The following is a 25,460-nucleotide window of genomic DNA, read 5'->3' on the forward strand; positions in this document are numbered from 1 at the left end:
GGTTTATCATTTACCATTACAAAAACTGCTGGGGCAACTAAACAAACAGAAACCATTCATCAATTGGGAAAACTTATGTGTCATTGAAAGTGACAGAACATGAATCAGATTCAATGCTAAAAACTACAAGAGGTGCAAGGACAGGGTGAAAGAAATGAGTGAGTTAGTGTGTCAGTATTTCCATGGATACCATGATACTGCACTCACAGGGACTTACCTTCCTAACATCACACAGCACAATATTCAGCACTGCACTCTAACACAAACCTGAAGTAACATTCATTAAAAGCTTTAGACACAGTATGGAAGAAAAAAAGATACTGCAGCTATTTTAAGAGGCTGGAAGGTAGTGAAAGGAGAACAACGGAATCCAATACTCTGTACTGAAACAGAAGAGCAGGTATAGAGTCACTGGAAGCAACACAAGCCATCTAAAAGGAAGAGATGTTTCAACTCTTGACCCATCTGCTCAGGCTACAAAGCTAATTTAAGCTTGAAATACAGAAGTGCTGTTCAGTCTCACATTGATATATGGGTAGCAGAGGCTGACTGAAAACTTGACTAACCTATTTGATATGAAAGGCACATTATAACTCATCATGTGTGTGTCCTGACACCCTGTGATATGCAGTTCAACTCATCTTCTGCCTTTCAAACTTTGCCTCTATGATTCATCATCTAAAGTTTGTTCATCTATTCAGCCAGACTAAATGGAAGAGTGCTTTGTCTTAGACTTATCACACATGCAAGTTCAGCTTCAAAAGAACGTTTATGTAGGTAAAGAGTTGATTATAAGTTATAAATCAAAAAAACAGGGATCAAAAAAAGGCATTCCAACACTTGCTCAGGAGGTCAGAGAGCAGCTGCTTGAAATGAGCAGTACTTGGGAGGATTGTCACTATTTCACACTGGTTTCCAGCCAGGAAATCACTGACACCTACCTAAAGGCTCATTTCTCTTTTCAGTTAGTTCATTTTCTCAATTTAACGTGTTCAGTATGTTTATTGTATACAAAAAAGAACGAATCACTTGCTATGCAACAGACAATGTCAAAAAGGAAGCAACCAGGCTAGAGGGCAGCTACTACTGGAGCTCCTTGTTAGGAATGTGTGAGTAGATAACCAACACTGGAAGGCTGAAACTGATAACTTCTCACTCTGTTTTAGTTGTGTGTTCCTGAACAAGTTTGAGGAAAGAGCCTGAAAAAGACCTGTAAAAGGAATGAAGTTGTTTTCAGCTTCTGAAATGAGCACTATGCAGTTCTCACATCAAGAATGTTTATACATAAACAACAAAGATCCCACACCTAATATTGTATGGAATGTTTCTTTAGCCATACTACAGTGCCATGACTGCCAAAGCTAAAGTGTCTGCTCAAATCCAGTGAATGGATCACAAGGAGGGAGTGTAGGAGGGGAAGAACTCATTAACAAATGACACAGACTGATGAAACCAATGCAGCAACTTCCTAAGCAGTGCTATGGAGGAAATCCATTTGGAATATCTCACAGTTCATTCTGGTCTTCCTGGGCATGAAAAGAGGCATTTTAGTAAGGCTAAAATACAAAAGGCAACACTCATCTATTCAACTGCTCTGGGCATCTGAAACTGTGCAATTTATTGATATTAAGGCTATTAACATTAAATAGTAATTTATTTTATGTAAAACTAATTAATATTATTAAATTAAATATTAAGGATATTAAGCCAGACCAACAGGCAATTATTCACAGAATCACAGAATCTTAAGGGTTGGAAAGGACCTTGAAAAATCATCCAGTCCAACCCCCCTGCCAGAACAGGACCACCTAGAGCAGGTTACACAGGAACTCGTCCAGGTGGGTTTTTAATGTCCCCAGAGAAGGAGACTCCACAACCCATCTGTGCAGCCCCTGCCAGTGCTCTCTCACCTCAACAGGGAAGAAGCTTTTCCTTGTGTTTCTTTGGAACCTCTTGTGTTCCAGCTTGTACCTGTTGCCCCTTGTCCTATCATTGGCCATCACTGAGCACAGCCTGAATCCATCCTCCTGACACCCACCTTTTACGTATTTGTAAACATGAATGAGGTCACCCCTCAGTCTTCTCCAAGCTAAAGAGTCCCAGCTCCCTCAGTCTTTTAACACAAGACAGATGCTCCACTCCATCATCTTTGTGGCCCTGTGCTGAACTCTCTCCAGCAGCTCCCTGTCCTTCTGGAACTGAGGGGCCCAGAAATGGACACCATATTCCAGATGTGTTCTCACAAGGGCAGAGTAGTAGCAGTCCTGGTACATGGGATTATTCTTTCCCAGATGCAAGACTAGAGTCTATACTTGCCCTTGCTGAATTTCATTAGATTTCTCCCTGCCCAACCCTCCAGCCTGTCCAGGTCTCGTTGAACGGTAGCATAGTAAACATCAAGCTTGAATGTCTCCCAGTCCTGTGAGAATACAACAGAGCTGTAGAGTCTTTATATTCCTTCAATTACTTAATAGTTTGAATGTATAACTCTGTGATTTGCAATAAAAGGGTTTTTCTTTTCAGAGTGAGCTCTAGGGCACAATGTAATTGAGCCAGTAGACTCAGTCACAAGCACTCAAGATACAATTTTGCATCTTCAAAATTACTACTTAAGACTTCTCAGCACTGTCTTTTTGGAGTGACTTGCTCAAATGAGCATGAAAAACCTCACAACTTTACAACCTCCAGGAAAGAACACCTTTATCTCCTACCAAGGAATTCAAATGGAGTTAGGAAACACCACTCCTACACAAGAAACTCTTTCAGAGTTGAGCAGAGGGCAGACTTTCATTTAGAGCACAGGAACCATGAAACAGAGCACACACTGTGCTTTGCAGGCAGCAGTGATTCCATACAAATCTTATTTGTCTTTCCATCCTGGTTCAGAGTGTTGCTCATGATCAACCCTCACCACAGAATCACTCACATGTATTTTCAGGTCCTTTCCTAAGCTCTCATCTCCTTCATTAAGAACATTTTCTGCTGGTCTAATACTGAATTCAGGTGAATATATTTAGTGCTTTTTTACTCTCCCGCTTCTTGTGTTTTGGTGTTTGGCTCCTGCTATATTTTGGTTTATTTTAGATAACCTACTGGAAAGTCTCTCTCACAGATAAATCACACCATGTCTTTTTTCCTGCATGTTGAAAATCTCACTTCAATCATGTTTCTCCCATTCAACTTGGAATCTCAGCTACGTGGTCTGACTAAATTGGCAACTACTTCAAACTCAGGTTCTGCTCATCAGTAGCACCTTAAGTTAGAGACAAACTGCCACTTCACTGCCATGATCAGGAGTTAACCACTACAGGTGATTTGAGTTTAATATTATACTACAAATCTGTGATTCTAAAGCAGAACCTGGAAACTTGCTGAGAAGTCTCTTTCAGGATGCCAAGAGTCTTCCATTCCTCTAAGACAGCTCTCTCCAAATGACCTGATTTCTCCTTCTCTTTTTTCCCCTCTGATAGCACACCAACATTATTAGAAACTTATGCCATACTACCATGCACTTACAGCTGCATCCCTTTGACTTGAAAATGCCACTTGTGTTACTACTAACTGCCACACAAGCTACAGAACAAGATGCCACATTTCTCTTTTAAGATACCTATTTCCCCATTAAAGGTGTGTGTCCTGTGGTTTCTTTCTTAGATTGTTTGAGCTGTCTGCCTTAATATCTGAAACAGTGACTCTATTTTTAAATACCTTTCAATTTCCTTCACCAAATAAGCACGTACTTCAAAACCAGCACCTCCTTTGAACCAAAACTAAGCCTGGGGCAACGCCTTAAAAATCCTCTTCAAGCACATGCCTTGTGCTGTGTGCCTTGTGCAGTATGGTCATGTTCCTCCTTACTGTCACCTTCCCAGTTACAACTCCCTCTCCACAAGCAAGTTATTTTATTCAGCAGTACCTGAATATCCAAATGCCAAGAGTGAGTGCTTAAAAAAAATCACAGTATCATTTAGGTTGGAAAAGAACCTTAAAGTTCACAGAGTCCAACTGTAAACCCAGCACTCGCTGCCAAGGCTTGTTCAATACTCCCTGAAACAAGTGGGCCTGAAATGTCACATACTGTAGCACTGCAAGTAAACTAACACTTGAGGTGTGATTAAAAAAACTGAGGTCCACAGAACTCTCCAGTGCAGAAGAGGCAGGGACAAGGGATGCAGAAGTAGATTTGTTTTTCCTAGTCACATTTATGTAAGTGTGGATAAGGAAGAAGAAACCAAAGAACTCTGTGTTGGAGAAAAAAACACGTTCAAAGGGAGCAAGCAAACTGTGGCTTCACCGATTTCAATTTATAAAGGACTTTTTGACTAGGAAAATCATTATTTTTGGAAATATATGCACCACCTCAGCAAGAGTAATGTCTGCTAACTCAAAACAAACTGCTGGCCAAAATAAGTTCCTCTACAGTAGGGTACAGCACTTTAATAAGGTGACTCCAAGCAAAACAGCAAGAAATGTAGTCAATAAAAGTACAGTAAACTGCTATGAAGCTTTTGATACGCTATTTCCAAAGTGGAAATAGTTTAGCCTTACTGCTTCCTGAGTGTACACTTGTAGCTGAGTACAAAGAATCCTCTTTTACTGTGAAGACAGAGAAGATAGAAGCTGGAGCTATGTATTAGCTAAAACACTCATTGCTTCTGGTCAATCACAGTAACTTAACTAAAAAAAAATCTAACCCCCTACTTGTTTAACTGGGCTTCTTGTTTATTTATAAGCCTAAACACCTGTAAAATTTGAGAGGTAAAATTACTACTGTGCTATAAAAATGAGTGAATTCTGGCAGGCAACTTATTTGCACACAGTGAAAGTGCCTACTGCAGGGAACACGTAATTTGAAGCAGCAAGGCAGACGAATAATATCAGAAGAGACAGAAACTCGCAGTAAGAGGTGTGTGATGAAAGTTGGTTCAGTGACACACAGCCTTATGAGAACACTTCTTGGCTCCCAGGTCCTGCAGTGTGCTGCTCTGGATTCCTGAAACCAACTTCACCCTTCACTAGTTTGAAAAGGCCTTTCTTTAGAGCAGGGAGGTAAAAAAAGAAAGATGTATTTAAAAGCTTCCTATCTTGTATGCTTTTGAATATTGAAACACTTGAAAAATCAACTTTTCATTCCACTAGAGCAGAAATACTTCAAAAAGAAAGGCAAGGTGTCTAACAGGCTCATTTTAAAACCTACAAAACTCCAGATAAATACCTTTCAGAACACCAAATTCTGTTCCCTTGTGGGTTTCTGGCTATTGCTGATTCTCCCAAATCGTGATGGGGAACTCCCTGTGAAACTTCCCTTCAGAACTCGGGGTGTTAATATTATAAATACACCTGACTGATAATTTCCCTGCCAAGTGTGTCAGATTTTTGCTGTTTGGCTTTAGCATCATGAGGAGCAACCTCACTGAAAACATACAGCTGAGTGAATTTATGGTTTCAACTACCACAGGCAGAAAGGCCGATACAGCTGTCAGTAAGTTATAAAAGCTCGTTTTATTTGAAGCCCTTAGTTCCAAGTCATTTAAATGTCAACCAGAGAAAAGCTCTTATTCTGCAAACCAAGATAGCATCACCCACAGCTGGCTTTGCACTGGATGCTGTCAGCTGTCAGACTTTGCTGACCTGTAACTCTCGGGTTAACTGAACATTATGTACATCTGTTGCCTCCTTTGTTCCATACTGATGGATCAGTTACATGTGACAACAGCAGTGACACTTCTTCTCATCTATATGAAGTATTACTTCATTTATAACAAATTGATTCCTCTGGGGACTCATAAGATTCTTGCAGAAAGCACCACCCGAGGAAAAGCCCTAACCATGCAACTTCATCTCAACGATCAGTCTGTGGTTTAAATGTAATATACTGACAGCCATGCCACACTCCATGCATTTCAAACCATTTCAGGGAAAAAAAAATCACTCAACAAAAAAGTATGTCTGTGTTCTACGTAGCCTTATCAGATTAAAAGAAGAACAAACCCTTGAGACTGAATAATAAATGCAATGCTTGAATCATGGCAGTATCATGTCAGCGTTGCCAGCAGTTTGTAGCTTGGTATAAAACACAAGTATCAATAACAGTGATTTCACTGTGAAAGATAAAAATACCATACTACAGTATAAGAAAAATAACTAATGGGGTTTGATTTCAGTACTGGAAAGAAAGAGAAGGACATTTTCTGGCTTAATTTAGTCTTTTGGATTACAGTTTTGAGTACAGAAACAGTTTGATTTTAGTATTGGAAAGAGAGAGAAGGACATTTTTTGGTTTAATTTTGTTGTTTGCTGTAACAGGACCCATCTTTGTGCCTTACAGTCTCCATAACTGTTCCCTTGAACAACCAGCTCACCTCCAGTGTTCCTACTGCTTCTTCTGCAGTGTGATTGCAAAGCTCTCACTTGCCCCTCATTCACCTTTATGTGATGCCCTAAATGTTACGTGGTATTACTAACATCACTACATTAGTATCAAAATACTACTTCAAAAGAAGCAAGTTTGTGCTCAGACACAAGAGTACCTCACATATAAAACATCAAGTAAGAGGTATCTAAATCTGCAAAGTCCAAGTGACAGCAATATAAGATGATGAGATAAGTATTAATTACTGCTTGTAACAGTAAAAGTGTATCAGAACTCTTAGAAAAGCTGAAAGGGTGGCAATTTGAAGGGAGGGAGTATGACTTTTTTGGCCTTTCTTTGTGTGAGTGGAGTGATTAAAAAGCACAGCACTAACCACTAAAGAAACTTCAACTTTTTCCAACAGCTAAAATGAGCCACACAGATAAGAATCAAGAGAGGACACGCTGACCATGCTTCATGCTTATCTACCATGCTCTGATAGGTACTGAAGGAAGAAGAGCTGCTATTTGACTCTGAGAGGTAACAGTAACTGATGAAACTCTATTACACTTCTGCAGCTCGATACATATTTGAATCCCAGACCCTCACACATCTACTTTCTTGCATAAGGCCTCTTTCCTAGGTCAAGAAGTGAATCTCTAATGTCTTTAAATCAAGGTTAAGGGTGGGGAAAGGAATTTAAGAAGTAGGAAACTAATCAAATACCTACAAATCTTTGCTGTTTCTTGTATGAAGTATGTAGCTTTTTTGAATACGTGCCACTAAGTGCTCACATATCAGTTTAAGTGGGGCTGTAGCCTCCCCCTGAGTCAGGGGTGGGCACTCCACTGGGTCACACCATCAGTTCCTCAGATTAGTGGCTAAATACAAGCAATCTATAGGAACATATCATAATATGAACACACTTCTGCACTGAATATCTTCTAAATAAATACTATGTATAAGGATTTAGAAACATCATTTCGACTGAGAGACTGAATCAGTCCATCAAAAGGTTTTAAGATTCTGTGAAAGAAAATACCTAAATACTTAAAAACCTCCCACAGTAACTGACAGAAATCTTAGAAGCCTATAAGCTACAGAAACATCTATTACCTCACTTGTTCATCCTTCAATTAACTGGTGATTTTCAATAGCAAAAACTAAGTGCTTTGATCTAAACAGCAGCTATGAAAAACAGCTATTAAGTTTCTCCTTCCCTAAAAGTGATGATTAATATTTAATTGCCTGTTTTCACTTTTCAAAGCTGCTCCTTCATAATTAACACATACTCAGGTAATTTAAGTTCTAGCCCACCATACTCTGTTTCACTGCAAAGCTAAGTGAAAACACAGACAAGCAGCCTTGCTTTGAAGTATTCCTACACAGATATGGCTGTTCTCACAAGCAACACTTGGTAGGACGGCTGCAAAAAGTTTCCCTTTAGAAACTGCACTACAAAGGCAGCACAGCTACAGCCTTGGGAAAGTTGAGAGCCATGGAACAAGAAGTGAGCTAACTGCGAGTGAAAACTCTGCCTAAACAGCTGCTGGCTTTAAAAATAAACAGGCAATTTGGTTTATGAGCCTTACCTGACACAGAGACTGTGTGTGACCTTACTCCTTGCTTCTCATTGTTGGCCAGCCTGTAAAACAGAGGTTGGAATCGGTGAATGCTGTACATTCTTCACGGTCACATACACTGGGAATTCATCCTAACAGGGCACCTACTGTAATTAGCAGGGCTAATCCATTTCCCACAGCGACAGAGTTTGAGGGGGAGGCAAAGTCAGAGAGGAAAATACCATTTCCAACCCATCTGGGGGAGCAGGAGTGGAGAGAATGCGTTACTGCTGCAGATTCACAACACAGCAGATTTAAAGGAAGGAAAAAAACCCTGAAGCTTTTTTAAAGACTGTTAGGATTAAGCTGGGCATGTCTTAATGTTATTAATGTATGTAATCTGATGGTGCTTCCACTTTCTGTGTTATTTATTGGAGTAAGGTAGGAATCGAGGTTTTGTCTGTGAGATGACTGATCCTGCACAACAATCTGCAATTAATTTACATGGCAATAAATGAAAAACAGCTACTTGTAAATGCACTTGGGTGTGAATGTTTGTCAGCACCAAAACTTCCTGTGAATTCTTCTCATTTTTGATTTAATGTACATACAGAACCACAGTTTTAATGGTAAGAGATTACTTCATGCTTGCAGAAGTCTGGAATTTCACCTGGCAAAGGCAAATCTTACCAGATGCAAGATGCTGCTGCCTAGTAGTTTTAGACTTCTGAAAAAAACCCACTCCTCTGCTTCCAGCCTAGAAGCACACGTGGTGCTTTTGTTTAAACAGTTATTCTGTGTTTCTCAGTTGTATCTATTTAAGTACAACAACATTTTCCTCTTCCCTATGAGTGTACTTTATCAATTTTATTGCTTCCAGCCTCTACTTCCACTTAGTTTTCCTCCCTGCATTTTATTCCTTCTTGCCTTTTAACTCCTCTTTTTCTGCACCATGAGAAAGCTGCCTGGCTAGTGAGGACTGCAGTAGGACCTACGTAGGAAAAGCAACCACTAGTATCTAGGTGGCTGGTTTCTTGAGGATTTGGGAACAAATTATGTTCCATACTTCAGTCAGTCGTTTAAAAAGTAGTAATAACAAGTCTGGACTCCTTCCAGGAATCAAGGAAGAAACACAACGAGGTGACTGGGTCAAAGTAGCCCCAGTGCCTGTGTCCCAAAAGAAAAAGGAAGAGTCAAGATACTTTAAACTGATGAATTTCATTCACTCTTTCAACAGTTATCTCTTGTTACCTCCTGATGAGGTTCAATCTGATACATGATTTTCATCTGTGCCTGAATGTGGGTACAGAGAAAGCTGCCAGAGGAAAAAATATAATGGCCTGGTGAAAGGGCTGAAGCTGAAGAGGCCACATAAGGAATTGCCCATGAGAAGGGGAGACAACCATCACAACTTGCCAGGCAGGATGGAGACCCAGCCACTGACACCAGGAGCACAGAGAACCAGCAGGAAGAATTAACAGATTTGTTATGGACTACCAACTCCAACGAAACATCAAGTATTCTTAGTTCAAGCACAGCTAAATAATTTCTTATTTACCTTCAAGCTTGGGAAGAGAAAAACGCAGAGAAGTATCTTAGCATGCTTAATACAAGAATTTATAGATACAGACAGCATGTCTAAGCATATCTGGGATGCAGTATCTTTATACAAATAGCCAGGCATGCTAACCACAAATCTGCAAGTGCTATCAGAGAAGAATGGTTCTACATTAATTCATTGTTTAAAATTGATTAAAAAGTATTTGCTATGTAAATGATATCCTTTATTACACTGAACCCAGGGATCCCAACTAAGACTGGCCCCACTGCAGAAATGTTATTAACAAAAGGTGACTAAGCAGAGTTATGACAGGAGATCAAAACTTTTTCTGTATTTCACAGAAGCAGGAAAATGGTCAAATAGGAAAAACGACACCATAAACTCACAGATTGAAACCACAATAAAAACTGTTCAGCATCATTCTCACAATTAAAATCTACTCATGGACTCAAAAGAAACAGCCTGAATCCCAATCAAGTCTTTCCAAAACACCCTTCTTTTGTTACTGTCAAATATGATCGATGTGTTATGCAGATTTTAGTTCCAGGATCTTTACAGTTTAATATTGCTGTCACTTATTTATGCCCCGTGGTCCCAAGCTGCCAGCTGCTATTTGTCCTACAATCCAAAAGCAACAACAAAAGTGAAGCAAGTATAAAAAGTCCTAAAGCAAAACTATTTTTCAATGCATTTTTTTTAACGTAGAAGAAAACAAAACTTACTTTGGTATCGATGGTAAAGCTCTTTCACCTTCTGTGTAAACAAGAAAAAAAGAAGATTAAAATGCTTTCAAGTTTCCAAATAGCCTCTCTCAAAATGCAATATATACATGCCTGGAACAATAATCATCACAATCTCTCAGGGAAACTTTGGCTGATTCAGAAGACTTGTTTATACATATATAAGAGCAATGTATCCAAACAACTCTTTCTAACCAGTGATACAGGCCTTTTGGCAATCTTTTATCTGAGAGAACAATGTATATAGAATTTAGAAGTTGTTTTGTATTCTTAACAAATAACTCTGATAAATCACCTGCAGAAGGTATGACAGTATCTTATCTCCCTAGGAAGAAATGCTTTTCCTTTATCTCCAAGTTGTGCTAAGTGCTAATACATAAATAAAACTATAGAAGCCAGCCTGGACTTCCAAGTAAGATAACTGAAATAAATCATTAAAGCACATCACTTATATTGATTTCACATTTGGTTGAGATGATACAATAGTATTGCTCAGTAGCCAGAGATGAAGTTAGCTTTGTGTAAATTCTTTTCAAACCCTTGCCAGTCTTTCTTTGTCAAGAGCATTGTGTAGGAAAGTTTGGATGGACATATTCAAGCCCTTGGTTTTTTTCTTCCCTATTGTATTTGAGGTATTGAGTATTTATGTGGGGAGTGATGATGGGGAAGTTATTAGTCCTTTACTAAAACACCAACAATTGACAACAGATTGAAGCATGCAGGGAAGGAAAGAAGATGGGCAATTAAAATGGGATTCACTCTAGAGCACTGCAGCACAGATAAAGTGACCTGACAGAAAACTGAACACAGCCACACTCTGGAAACAGTGATGTCTATTATTTACACAAAATCGTGTAAACTCTTGTTTTTACCCTATGTTGAAATTTCCAGACATTACAGAAGTAAACTACAGTCTCATCTTCATGTATTACAGGAATGAGTAACGAAATGCCTGATATCCAGAAGCCACTTTCAACATGGCAAACTACAGTACTTAGTTACAATTTTTATTCAGTCCAAACATAGAACAACATTGTCTGGCTCACCAAGGTCTGTTTTGATATGTTTGATGCAGGAAAGATGGGAAACAAGAAGCTGTGACTTGGAAAACGACCTAGAGCAGCTTGACAAAGTGACCAGAGCAAGTATCTGAATGAAACTGGAGGGTGGAGGAAGGACAGTAAGATTATACAAGCATGAGGGGGGAGAGAAAGGCATTGTGATGTGGTAGGGTAAATGATACCATTTGGGGAAGGAAACAAAAGGCAAAGATCATTAAAGGTAGTGTGGAGTGACAAAGGCATGAAGGTGACAGCCTAGCAATAGAAGACTGGGGGGCAGATAGCCAAAAAAGAGACTAACAGGCACTAGAGGATTCACAGAGGATGGAACTGGGCAATGGACATCCAGCTTGGAGAAAAGGGAAGAAGAGTCCTACTCAGTACTATTCAGGCCTCCTTATGGTTGTGAAAAACACTTAAAAGAGTCTTAAATTCCACTCAATATCTACATCAATTGTCAGTCACTATTATGAAAGCACCCTGTGTTCTAGTTCATATGCTGCTACTGCTAGTTATTCCAACACTGCTCCTACATTTGGCAATGGGTTTCATGGTTTAGATGTTGCTGATGAATCACACACGTTACTGCTGAGTCTTTTTAAAGGTTTAGAAAGTGATACAAACACACAAACAACTGTGTTAAAAGAACTTCATTAAATTGCACAGTTAACTTCACCATTCCATATCTTTAAATGGAGGTAACAGATGCACAGCTAATAAGCAGCTACTCAAAATATCTTCTCTTGCTCTTCAATATGTAGCTCCACTGCATATTAACCATATACTATTCAAGCTGTGCTCCAAAGGTGGAATTTTAATTTCCTCTAGGGTTTGTGTGTGTGTGTGTGTGTAGAGCATATCAGTATCTTATCTGGGGACTTCAGAAACATCAGTGAAGAATCTGGTAACACTTGCAGGACCGTAACGCTTCACATGCTGACAGTACTGACCTCAGCTGCAGATCACACTGTGTCTCTCCTGCAAATGCAGACCCTAACCTCCCAAGGGGAGAAATACCATAGGTGGCAACTGTTAGTATATGCTGAAGTCAATTACTATCTATCAAAGGGATCTAAGAGAGGATAAAGTTAAAATTTAACTTTCCAGTGCAGCATTACATTTCCTTAACAATGAGCCTCCTGCTCTGGTGCTGCAAGTTTCCACTTACTGAAGAGCTTCCTATCAGTGCAAACTATAAAGCAAGAATCACAATAAAATATCTCTTTCTTAACAAAATCCTGTTTGCAGGTTAATAGTAAACCCATTCTACACATTTTATGAGACAAGGAAAATGTGACTAGAAGTCATATTATACCGTTAGTTGAGGAGTAGTAGTGTGATGTAGTTAATGAGCAGACTGTGAAAGGAATTGAAGATGCTAGAAAAATGTGAGAGGAAATGGCAGGGGATGGTCAGAGGAAAGCAGAGACTAATCCAAGTTAAATGAATGTTTGTTTCCAGATAGGTTGTAAAAACAAGCAGATGCATGGCTCCAACACCACCAGATCTTCAGTATTAGCAAGTGCTCTCACCACATTAAGAGAAACAGAATCACTAACAGATACCAAGACAGACAATCCCACAAAAACACAGGTTCTTTTAGTAATCAGGAAGGATGACTTATGTGGAGACTTGCAATAAACATGTAAATTTAAAACAACAAGGAGATGGGAAAGCTTGAAGAAGGCAGAAAATACATCTGCTGGATCGAGAGATGCTACATGATTTGTTTCTGATGTGCCTTATATAATCAAAGCTCACTGTGGGAGGGATGTGGGAATGCAGCTCATAGTGTGGACAGCTCTCCTATGAAATGTTTAATTAATATGCTGAATATTGCTATGATCTTCAAAAAAGAAACTTCAGACAAAAGAAAGTCACTATTTTTTTTTAACTGGAGGGATTTTCTTCACGTTTGTATGAAGAGGAACACACCCAAAGAGCTATATAATGCTCCTTGAACTCAATCACTGCTCATTTGCTTTATGTTTAAAATACACCAGTAAGAATATCACACAAATAAACACGCTCCATTACGTGCATTGATTTCTCTGGCATTCAGGCCTACCAGCCTGCACAGTGCAAGGCCGAGCTGTGCAACACAGTAAAAACCAAAAAACCTTGCCCTTCCCAGAGCTTACTGAGTCCAGAAGATATAACAGTTGAATGATAAGCAAGTCAGGTCAGAGAAAGACAAGAATTAGGGAAAAAAGTGCAAATAGAATGGTTCTATTTTTATTGCCACCTACAGCAGCAGTAAGCCAGGACTCACATGCCGAGACGGCAGCTGTTTGTATGCACCATGAAACAAGGATGTATTGAAGAGGATGTGGTAAATCCTGCAGAGATTTTGAGTGGGAACTGTTCTCTCTCGTTTGAGCAAGAAGATCAATGCCAAATCACAGGGCACTGGCAGCATGGACACTGCAACAAGACAGCTAAGGCCTGATGAAGGCCGTGACGGCCTGTGCTCGCTGTTGTGAACAACACAACCGGCAACCATCAGGCAGCGATATTTAGTGGAGTACAGAGCACTTATGTAAAGATTAAGGAAAGGAAAGCCATTCTAGTAGCAGAGGAGCAAGGTGAGAATAGCACTGGAACAGATTGATTGGACGAAATCTGTGAAACACCACCAGTGCAGAAGTGGCAAGAACTGGACATACTCTGTATGTACCCCTGAAGATAGAGCAGAGGACAAAGTCACAGCTACCCATCAGCTCAGTGTGACTGTGTCAGCTCTCAAGACACAAAACAGTTTTAAAAGCTCAGTTTGTTCAGGATGAAAAACAGACAACTCACGGGGTATTACAGAGGAAAGTTTTGGGAGTGACTAAGGATAACAAACCCCAAACCAGGACTTTTTCAGAAAAGAAGAGGCAGCAATTGCCCACAGGTATAGACTAGTCTAGTGGAACAGAAACCTTGGTTGTGATATCTATTTCACTTTTACAATGTCAAACTTATTGTTGATGCTAGCTTATCACTTTGGTGTCAAATTTTGGTGCCAATGGTTTATCATCACCGAGTTGCACACCAGGTCAGCTAGAAGAGCTGAGTTTGTGCTGAGGGAAGATTTTCCTTTGTATGTGCAGAGAAGGCAGCATGACTAAAGCAAATTCTAAGCTGCTTGTGCTGGAGCTAAAAGTCAAGTCACACAAGCCAAGGGGTGGAAATAACACTCAAACATGCAAATTTAAGAATAAACTTATAATTACTAAGTGTTGTCAAAACATCTAACACCCTTACAGTCACATTTCTTCATTAGGGAGTGACCACATTTAAAGTTTGGGGTTCTTTTTTCTGTCATGGTATCTGTGGACCTGGGAAAGGCCTGACCTCATTAATAATGTTCATCACACTTGAATAACTACAGACCAGGGAAAAGTAAAACAAAACAGCAAAAAAAAGGCTAAAAAGGGGCTCAGCTTCAGGTTGTAGAGCTTCTGGGATAGTTTGTGCACTTTCTTGTATTGGAAATAGGGAAGAAGGAAATTGTTTTAGAAACCAAAAAATTTGGATGAATTTCCACAAGTAAAGACTAATGCAGGACGACAGAAATCTCTGCTCTTAAGTAGCTTTGCTTTAATGATATTTTAGCAATTAAAGCTAGTTGAAATTAGAAAATGAAATCTGATGAAATTTACTTCAGATTCTCTTTTTAAGCTTAAGTGTGGCTCCACCCTTGTCTCACTGCTTCCAGCTTGTAGGTTGCTACACAAAGTGAACAACACTACAAAACACCTCTGCTTTAGCTCTATTTTATGAGAAGTTCATGAGATTTCTCTCAAAGTGGTGTTGTGTCTTTTTATTTCTATATAGAACCCTATCCAAATGCATCCTAATCAGGCTTTCCAAATTTCCATATGTATATTAGAGAACCACATCTCCTCCTTAGGAATAACTTTAATTCCAATTTACTTCTGCTAGTTGAGTTTAGAATAGTGTAAAGCACTGGTTACTAAAAACTAGTCTAAATTATCTACCATTAAGCAATTCTCAGTTGAGTGACATTTACTATCAATGTTTCTCATAACAAAAGTACCTCATGGTTCCTCCCTGAAAGACAAGAGCCTTGGAACTAGGGGTTTGCTGCTACCTTGTGTCTTCTGGTACAAAATTATCTCTCAGTTGATGTTAAGAATAGCAACTATCAGAACAAAACATGTCCTTACCTTTCTGTGGCCTGATGATAAAAGATTGCGTAGCTCCATTCACCAGTCGGCAATATCCGTCTATTAAGTCAGCCATATTCTCTGCAATGGTTAAGGATGGTGCTGTCACTGTCAGAGGCTAAAGAAGGAAGAAAACAAGGCCCCAACAAAGAGGTATTATTGCAGTTGCAAACACTGAGTAGGACAGCTGTGTCATTGCATCAGAACTTCACACACACACACTTGCAAATAGTAAACAGAAAAATGTGGGTGAGCAAAGAACCACGGGATTCTGGCTTTACCTTTTATGCAGCAGATTTAAAACACAAGGTTCAGAAAGCACAGCTGATAAAACCCTCCACTCAAATGTAATATTAATCTGGGCTGAGTGGCTTGCTTCAGTCAACCATTGCAACTGCTACAACTTTTATGGCTAGAAATATAACAACTCTGAAGAAGCAGCTTATTCCTTAAAGCTTTTAGTGATGTTATCATTTTCCCACCCTTTTGCAGCCATTTATTCTTCACTCTAAAAAATAACCTTTCAAATTTTAAAAAGGAGAAAGTTATGGGCAGTGGAAAAAAAGAGATGAGACACATCCAGACAAACTATTAATTTTAAGGCTGTCAACATCCATCACCCTCCACACAGATTCACCAACTTGATCTTAATACTCCTCTACCACAGTGACTGTTTTCCAGTGCATTGGACCAAGAAGATTTTATTTGACTTACAGCTCTGTAATATGAGGGAACAAATTTTCCCTCTTTTCCCATTTCCCCTTTCACAAAAGTGAAACTGCTGCTTCCTCTTCAGGATGCAGGATCACACACATATGCTAGCTGCTATGAAGTTAAGGGCTAGTCTTTTTTAATTAAGCCTCTTATACAGATATCAAAGTCTACAAGCAGCAGATGCAAAACCTAAAACATGTGATGAGTTCAAAATCTATTCTAAAACCAAAAACATCTCACTAGTATGATGATGACTGCTCACACTCAACTTCTCTTTCTCCTTAAAGAAACAGAAAAATCAGCAACTGCAGAACACCCATAAATTCAAAACATTAGAATATAATACACTGCCTGAAACTACAGGAGGAGCAAGAGAGTTTAACAACACCTGAAGTCTTTGTACAGGTACAGATACAGTTCCGAGCTTAAACATGCACATATAAAAGTGAAGTATACATTTAGTATAGCATAATTACATTGACAGTAGAAAAATCCAGTATGAGGTTACAGATCACGATCAAAGTACAACATAGAGAATGTCTTCAGTAAGAGTGTGCTAATCTCCACTCCTTCCCAGGAAAATCAAAGCTACTAAGTTTAAGACAACTATCAGTATCATACCTCAGGTGCACCTGCTATCTTCAGTTGCAACATCCCTTTTCTGTCCTTATCTTCACTGTTTGAATACTGGATAGTTTGCACTTGATTAAAGTCTGCAAGATGAGTTGGCTGCAGAAAAGCAATGGAAAAGTGGGGGAAATTTCAGTATTAGAGCAAAATACAATGCCTTTATTCTTCATGTTGCAAAAACACATGTAGACTTTGGTCTGCAAATTGCACAAACCTATTCCTCTGTTTCTTTCTACAGTTTTCTCTGGCTTCAGCTAATGTTATCCTGCTTTCATTTGCTTCCTAGTAGCTGGTACTGTGCTGTGTTTTAGATTTAGTGTGAGAATGATGCTGATAACATACTGAGGTTTTAGCTGTTGCCAAGTTGTGCTTGTCCTAAGTCAAGGGCTTTTCAGTTTCCCATGCTCTGCCAGAGAGGAGGTGCACAAGAAGCTGGGAGGGAGCATGGCCAGGACAGCTGGCCCCAACTACCCAAAGGGCTAATCCATAGCATAGAATGTCATGCACAGTATATAAACTGGGGGGAGCTGGCAGAAAGGGATCAATTGCTGTTCAGGCATCAATCAGTGGGTGAGCAATCCCACTGTGCATATCTTGGGGTTTTCATTTCCTTTACATTATCTTCCTTTTCATTACAATTAACATTGCTATTGTTATAATTGTATTCCAACTATTAAAGTGTTCTTATCTCAGCCCACATGTTTTGCTTTTTTTCTGACTCTCCTTCCCATCTCAAGTGTAGGGGTGAGGCAGTGAGTGGCTGCACAATGCTTAGCTGCTGGCTGGGGTTAAACCACAACAAACATACACAAATACCCACAGGATTTGCAAAAATGAAACCAAGCACCAAGTTTGCCTACAGAGGACACTGTTGAGTAACTCCAGGCACATGCTGAAGTAGAAACAATCTCTCTGAGGTCAAGACAGAAAAATTCAACACGTTAACCACGTGGAACCTGCACTCACAGCTCGATTTACACCCCTCCAGGCTACTGTAAAAGGTATGTAATGTTCCTAGCTAGACAGGTATACTTCATACCCAAACTTTAGCACTACTTTCAAATCAATTTCAATAGGAGTGGGACATAGGCTCAACTTCAAGTCATGATTGTGGAAGTCCCAAATACTTTGCAAGAAGAATCTCTCCAAATGTAAACTTCCTTGCACCACAGAGGAGGGTACAGGAAATCCTGTAATACAATCAGCATCAGGTAATGGAAAAGGCTATAAAGGGTATGAAGTAAAGCAAATAAACTGGCAATGACTGCTCAAATGTTAAACACTAGTTAAACAAGTTCTTCATTTACACATTCCTAAGAAAGAGGAGAATAATTTAGAACAATTTGCATGCTTTGGTGTTAAAAAGTCACCACTAAAGCTTCAGATTCTGAAAGTGAGCACTTCACTGGGTAAAAAGTCACCAAATTCGGTGCTAATGCTGACCCACTCTGCATAACCCAACTGCACTTTCTGCAATCCCAAATCATGAGTTAATATCTGAGTAATAGCTGTATATGCTGAATTACCAGCTCTTCTTTCTCTAAGTCAAAGACTTGTCATGCCCCTTTGTGTGGAGTTCAGTTCACAACAGGCCATAGTTGTTAAGACAGTAACTGAAAAAACAGAAGTAGACTTACATTGGCACCTTTGTCTGTAAGGTAACTGATTCCATCTTCTGGGCCAATTGCCAGTTCCACTGAAATAATCCAGCTTGACTTCAGAATCACAGGAGAAAGACAAGGAAACATTTCAATAATAAGACAAGACATTGCTATGGAACACTATCCCCCAGTGTTATAATTACAGGTTTTAGTAATAATCTCTAGAAACTTTTAAATTCTTCCAATAATTTAAAATATACTAAAAGCAACAAGTTCTACAAGCAGCAAAACTCCTCATAACTAGTTTCCTGGGGATCTCTGCTACTCAAAATGTGTTTCTATGTGTTTTATCTCACCTCTCTATGAAAATTATCTATCTCCTCTTCTCATGGACACTGAAGTTCACGTTCCAATTTGTATTTGAGTGTAGATTTTCACAAAGCTTGCACACTTAAGGTGCTTTCTCAAAATTTGTTTGAAATTGGTAAAAACTAACAGGCATGAAATTCAGTTCATAAACAGAAGGTGAAAATTCTCTTTTCCCCATGCAAACAGCTTAAAAATTCATTGATTTTTACAAAGCAACAATAAAAATACGTAATGATGTAGAATTTTTACCACCCTAAGGAATGGTGCTTGTTTAACAGTTAACTAAGAAAGTTCTAAATAAAACCAGTACAGGTCACTTGGTGTTAATGAAATACATCATCTCTACATCAAAACAGGGACAAAGGGAGCAATCAGTTGCACACCTAAGCAAAATCAATTAGACTCATGGCTACGGCAAGTATTCTGGTGACTGTCACATTCCTCTACTTACACCAAGAGCACACTTGAAGCATTCCTTGTCAAATCTGTACACTGGAGAGAGGATCTCAAAGAACTTCAAAATACTTTCTTCTCTGTTGAGGTTGGCAAATTGTCGAAATGTTTGTTGGATTAACTTTCGTAGTGTTTTGGCCTGTATATTAAAACAGGTAAAGATCAAGTCATTGAACGCATCAGTGATGGGGCAGTTTAAGTGTCAGTCACTAACAGTTTGTCAATAAGATGAAGATAAGCCTGAAGAAAAACAAGAAGCTTCAAAATGTAACAGTTCTTTAACTTCTGCTTGGGAACAAAATTATTTCTGCTATACAGAGAGAATTTGAATAAGGTTTTGAGGAAATTATCATCAAACTCATCTTAAACTTTGCAGGAACTGTATGTTCTAGACACCTCATTTCTCCCCACTTACACAAAAGCACAGCAACCTGCACCTTCACAGGTTTTAAACATAAATCATTCTCTGGTCTGGTAGTAACAATTCAGTTGTAGCTTCATATGGATCTCCATGCACAGTATCTTAGGCTATCATAAATACAGCAGATTCTTACACTCTGACAATATGCAAAGGAACTTCCATATATATAAATAATTAAATAGTAAATTAAAAATTCATGTAAACAAGCACTTAAGTAGTCAACTACTTTAACTATATTGCATATCATTTTATTAATTGTTTTCAGGGTGAACACAATCATTTAGGAAGAGTAGCACTAATCATCCTCCCAACATGGGCTTATCTGCAGCGTGCAGGATATCCATTGCAAGTTTCTTAATGGTGGTTTTGGGGGGTTGGACTAGATGATCTCTAAAGGTCCCTTTTAACCCCTACCATTCTATGATTCTATGATCTCCTGCAATACCACCCCAGTACTTGCTGGTAGCACTGCATGGTTCTATATAATATTGTATATACCTAACTAAACATCTGGGACAGAGCAAGACACCTAATTACATATCCTGCAAAAGAAAGCACTTAGAGAATACAGCAGGCTTTCAAATACCTGCATTAAAAAGAAGATAACTGAACTGAGACTTACAAAAAGTGCAGTATATTGTATATGATGTATAGTCCCTGTGAAGGCTACCACTCGTATGACAATAAAGCAGCATCTGAGAAGCAATCTCTTTAAGATCTCTCAAAACTGAACAAGCACTCAACAATCCTGAATAAAAACATGTTTAGAAACCTCAGAATTCATCTAGGCAGAAGTACAGTGTCTTGCTCTCATTTGGCTTAATTGTAAGAATCACAGAATGCCTTCATTTGGAAAAGATCAAAGGGTACAGGTATGCTGTGGAAGTCATGCAGGGCCAGGTGACCTACTGTATGCACTACATACTGCCAAAATGTCAAAACCACCCACACATCTATTCTTTTTCCCTTCGCCAAAGCTTGCACCATGTCTAAAGTGACTGAGTATGAAAGAAAACCCTTAGTATTGCCCACTTCTAATATACTTTCTAACTAGCAACTATGACAGAAAGCAAAGCCATGCTTATTTTTGCAACAAATCAAGGTTAACCGAGGATCCTCTACCAAAACATATCTGAATGCCTTATGGTAACAACATTAGAACTCTTCCTTCTTCCAAGTTGCCTGTTAACAGCTTCAGGCACTATAGATACAAAAACTACCTTTTCTCATTAGCACTTCCAGACAGATTAGGGATCCCTTTTTAATAGGCCTTTAAAGAACATTCAGAATTCTAAGCATCTAGATTTCTTTCAAAGGAGTGTTCAGCAAAGAGTAACAGTGATCCAAAGGTGCTGCACATTCACACACAAAATGATAATCAGCTTTGTAATGGGCTGGAAAAAATCCCTCAGCTCAGTAGATAAACTTTATGTTCTGAAGTTAACAAATAAATTCACCATTTTGCTGTAATTCCCAATTACTGTGTCACTTCAGCAAAACCTTTGACCAACTATCAGGTGGATCTTTTACTCTAAAAGTCTGTGGATACTTGGGTAGGTTAAAGAACACATCTGGCATTCAGATCTCCGTACTGCACCCAGAGCTGCCTCAGATATTGTTAGGACTCCAACATACTACACTGGATCTTTCTGTAATCCTCCTTTTTACAGAGAAAATTGTCTTTAAGACTGTAGCCTTATGTGAACACTCGACAACTACCAGGGACAAGGCACTACAGAAAGAAAAAAATCTGCTAGCTCCAGTTGTCCCAAGTATTTCAGCCACTCAGTTGTTGAAAGATATATCTCTTCCATAACAGGAGGGAGATATTTATTAGAAATATCTACAAATGACAGCTTCAAGGGGAAAATACTGAAACTTTGCTCTTAAAAATCAATCCTAAGAACAGTTTCTTCTCTCCATTTTTGCTCAAGACATGTTCTACAGCGACAAGAACGACTCTTCATTTGCAAACTAATGACAACCCGGCTTATATCCATTTCCCCACATCCCCCCTGCCCCTGTTGGGTTTAGTGTAAGTAGATATTTTTCCCCCATGATATTTGCATATTTGATATAGCTACATACAGAGAGCATGGCTTTGCAGCCATATCATCTTCAAGTCACCATTTTCTAAGCTAAACACAGGAAGATTTCTTTTTCTTCTCTAGTGAAGTGACAAAAATGGAAGGCTTGTCGCCTCAGTAACTTTTCCTCTGTACTTGAATGAGGATGAATTCTTTCTTGAATCCAGATAAACAGAACTATTCACAACATATATGAGATATAGTCCATTGTCTGATGACTTCCAGGTTTCCTCCTGAAGAAACTTCTCCAGACACCTCCTAGGACACCACTTGCTTTCTTTTATAACATTTTATGCCTTACAGACACTCCGAGGTCAGCTCATATACAGACATCTTTAAACTCCTCACTACTTTTTAAATTTACTTAATGACCTCCCCAAATAAGGCTGAACTTTCTGGTTTTAAACCCACCACAAATATCACCTCATACTTTGCACTGTTAAATATTTTTATTTCCCTTTTTCCATTCTTCTGGTCTTCCTATACATAGTGTTACCCACGGTATAACTGGCATCTCCCAAAGGTACAACATCAACAAATCTGATTGACACTGCACTACACTCAAAGCTTCACCTTGCTAACAGAGAGAAAGAATTAATTGTATGTTTCACACCCATCAGAAGCCATTCTTTGCCTGCCAGTTCAAAACCGCTGGTCTTCACAAAGTGAAATAGCCATCAAATCATTTGAACCTACTCCAGATGGTTTTTAACAGGGATTTAGTTTTCATGGAAAAGCAGCCCACTTTTTCCTCACCTTGTTTTGCTTTTCCCTGTGCCCAACATTTTTTTCATGTCTTTGCAAGCTCTACTCAGCTTCCCCTTCTGGTAATTCTTGCTACTTCTTTCTGTTACTGTCTCCATTTCATGATTTCTAAAGAGCTGCTTTCTTTGTTGGTCAGCTTTCTGGCTGTGTATTATCATTTTTGAGATGGTTATTCATTCTTTTACATCTGGAGCCTCTCACCACAGTTTCTCCCGTTAGCAGAGAACACAGTTTCAGATAATTGCTTAAATTAAAATGCAGAGGGATTACTTAAATCCACTTGACTTCATTAGCTTCTGATTTTCAAAAAAGTCTTTTGAAACAAACCCCCTTCCTGACAGACCTCTTCTGCTTATCTATTTCAATCACAATGTAGAACTCTCTGAAGTCTACAGTTCAAGTCTATTATTTCTAGAAAGCAATCACTGCTTCCCAAAACCACCTCTAAAATACTCATTTATGATTTACACTTCTATATATGAATGGTTAAGTAATATTTCACCAAGACACTCATATCAAGATGGCTGCAGCTGTAAAAATACCTTGTGATCTTTCTTAATCCCCCTTTTCAAAACATGTTGAGAAACATTTGCATTTTTCACTCTGGGACCGTACAGACTTCAATGGAAGCGAGATTCAGCCAACGTTTATAGTCTTAACTAGGATTAACCTAAGTAGAAATGACTGAAAATCTTCCTTCTGTGAGTCCAATATAGTTTTGAGCAGAATATGGTTTATGGACCTGTCACTAAAAAGAAGCTGTTTTCTTACATGTCCCTTTCCTCCTTCTCCAGTTTTGTACTTGTCCTATGGGGATTTATACCCTACCCATCTTATAAGACAGGTTTGATATCTTTTCACCAAGACAGCACAACTGCACAGCATATGGTAAAACTGATAATGCAGGATTTAGATTTCAGGCTGTTTTTTTAAAGTGCAGTATACAATTGTCAGGAGGTATAACTACAATTACCTTCACTGAATCCAGTAAGCTCTTCGGAAAGAAACGTCTCAAGCCAACATCTTTCCTGCAATAAAAACACACAGAGTGTTAACATAAACTCCATTCTACAATATTATCCTGTTGGTTTTAAGTGGTGTTTGTTTTTTAACTGACACATGCAATACAGAAAAGGGTTTTCATAGTAAATTGATTAAAATGACAACCATTCCACGGAACATCCAAGATACAAGGATCTTCTAGTTTAAACTCCAAAGGATGTCACATTTAAAACAAGGACACGGTGGGCAAAGTTTACTATTTGAAATGTTGGCTTGGGCATAAGAGTTTTCAGAATAAAATCTGTCCTTTATGCATGTTTTATTAATTTAAAGAGCAGCAAATATATACTTTAACAACATGGAGTCAATTGAGAAGGGAACAAAATGGCAAATTTGAATAAACCTCTATCAGAACCCATTAGGAGATAAACCAAAGGAAAGCATTCCTCATACTTACATCTTACCATATTAACAGATACTCCACTACTGTTTCACCCTTTGCAGCACTACAATTAAATGTTTTTTTCAATTTGTGCCATCATTTTTTCCTCATATTGGAGCACCCAACATTAAAACTCCCAGCTGCTTCTTGAGAGTAATCTCACAATTTTGCACCTGTAAACCAGGATCCCAATTCTGTTTGTGAGCTCAGATTTTGCAAACTGAATTACATCAAGCTCACTTTCACACTTACAAACAGGGCTGCAGCCCTGGTTTGAATCCCAAAGCCATGATGATTAAATACTGTGGCTCAGAAGTGCTGCACCTAGCTTATGACTGACTTGTCTATGTATCACTGCAACTGAAGCATCAAGAAATATGCCTGAGAACATGCCAGTAGTTAGTGCAAAATATCATCGTACAAACAGCTGTAAGAACTGTTGCATGGCTGGGAATTACTTAGAATCACAGAATGGTAGGGGTTGGAAGGGACCTTAACAGATCATCCAGTCCAACCCCCCTGCAGAAGCAGGGTCACCTAGATCAGGTCACACAAGAACATGTTCAGGAGGGTCTTAAAGACCTCCAAGGAAGGAGCCTCCACACCCTCCCTGGGCAGCCTGTGCCAGGGCTCCCTCACTGAAACAGGGAAATAGATTTTTCTTATGTTTAAATGGAACTTTTTGTGTTCCAGCTTCATCCCATCACCCCTTATCCTGTTACTAGGTACAACAGAAAAAAAGGATGTCCCAACCTCCTGACACCCACCATTTAGACATTTGTAAATATTAATGAGATTCCCCCCCAGTCTCCTCTTCTCCAGACTAAACAGCCCCAGTTCCCACAGCCTTTCCTCATAAGGAAGATGTTCCATTCCCCTGATCATCTTGGTGGCCCTGCACTGGACTCTCTCCAGCACTTCCCTGTCCCTCTTGAGCTGAGGAGCCCAGAACTGGACACAGGACTCCAGATGAGGCCTCAGCAGGGCAGAGTAGAGAGGGAGAAGAACCTCTTTTGACCTGCTGCCCACACTCTTCTTGACGCATCCCAGGCTGCCATTGGCCTTCTTGGCCACGAGGGCACATTGCTGGCTCATGGTCAGTTTATTATCAACCAGCACTCCCAGGTCTGTCTCTGCAGCTGCTCTCCAGCAAGTCAATCCCCAGCCTGTGCTGGTGCATGGGGTTGTTCCTTCCCAGATGCAGGACTCTGCACTTGTCCTTGTTGAACCTCAGGAGGTTCCTCTGTGCCCAACTCTCAAGCCATATAGTATTAGCAGAAAATGTGCATGAGAAAAAGAAAAAACTAAAAGAAGAATATCAATGGGAGAAAGGATTCTCAGAAGTGTTACTGATCTTTTTATTCTTTTAGATTTAAGATGTGACAATCTCTTTTAAGCAAACACCCTTATTTGCTTCTGACATGAGTAGGAAAGCTTTCCATGACTGCACTCTTCGAAATTAACAGAAATACATCTGGAATTCTTACATCTGGCAAGGAAAAAAAAAGCCATTAGTGAGCCTGAG

General features: G+C 39.2%; 1 protein-coding gene across 6 annotated transcripts in view; it reads right to left on the reverse strand.

Moving 5' to 3' along the window:
* Positions 1 to 25,460, reverse strand: part of PTK2 (protein tyrosine kinase 2) — a 210,350-nt gene that overhangs the window by 57,671 nt on the left and 127,219 nt on the right. For all 6 annotated transcript variants that reach the window (XM_061994893.1, XM_061994890.1, XM_061994891.1 and 3 more), the window contains 7 exons: positions 23,465 to 23,519; positions 19,217 to 19,357; positions 18,433 to 18,510; positions 16,787 to 16,894; positions 15,452 to 15,569; positions 10,198 to 10,228; positions 7,945 to 7,997 (listed from right to left, as the gene is read on the reverse strand). In XM_061994893.1, the coding sequence (XP_061850877.1) occupies positions 7,945 to 7,997; positions 10,198 to 10,228; positions 15,452 to 15,569; positions 16,787 to 16,894; positions 18,433 to 18,510; positions 19,217 to 19,357; positions 23,465 to 23,519 (584 nt within the window). The remainder of the gene's footprint in view (positions 1 to 7,944; positions 7,998 to 10,197; positions 10,229 to 15,451; positions 15,570 to 16,786; positions 16,895 to 18,432; positions 18,511 to 19,216; positions 19,358 to 23,464; positions 23,520 to 25,460) is intronic.

Source organism: Colius striatus, chromosome 4, assembly GCF_028858725.1.
Source record: "Colius striatus isolate bColStr4 chromosome 4, bColStr4.1.hap1, whole genome shotgun sequence".
Taxonomy (NCBI): Eukaryota; Metazoa; Chordata; class Aves; order Coliiformes; family Coliidae; genus Colius; species Colius striatus.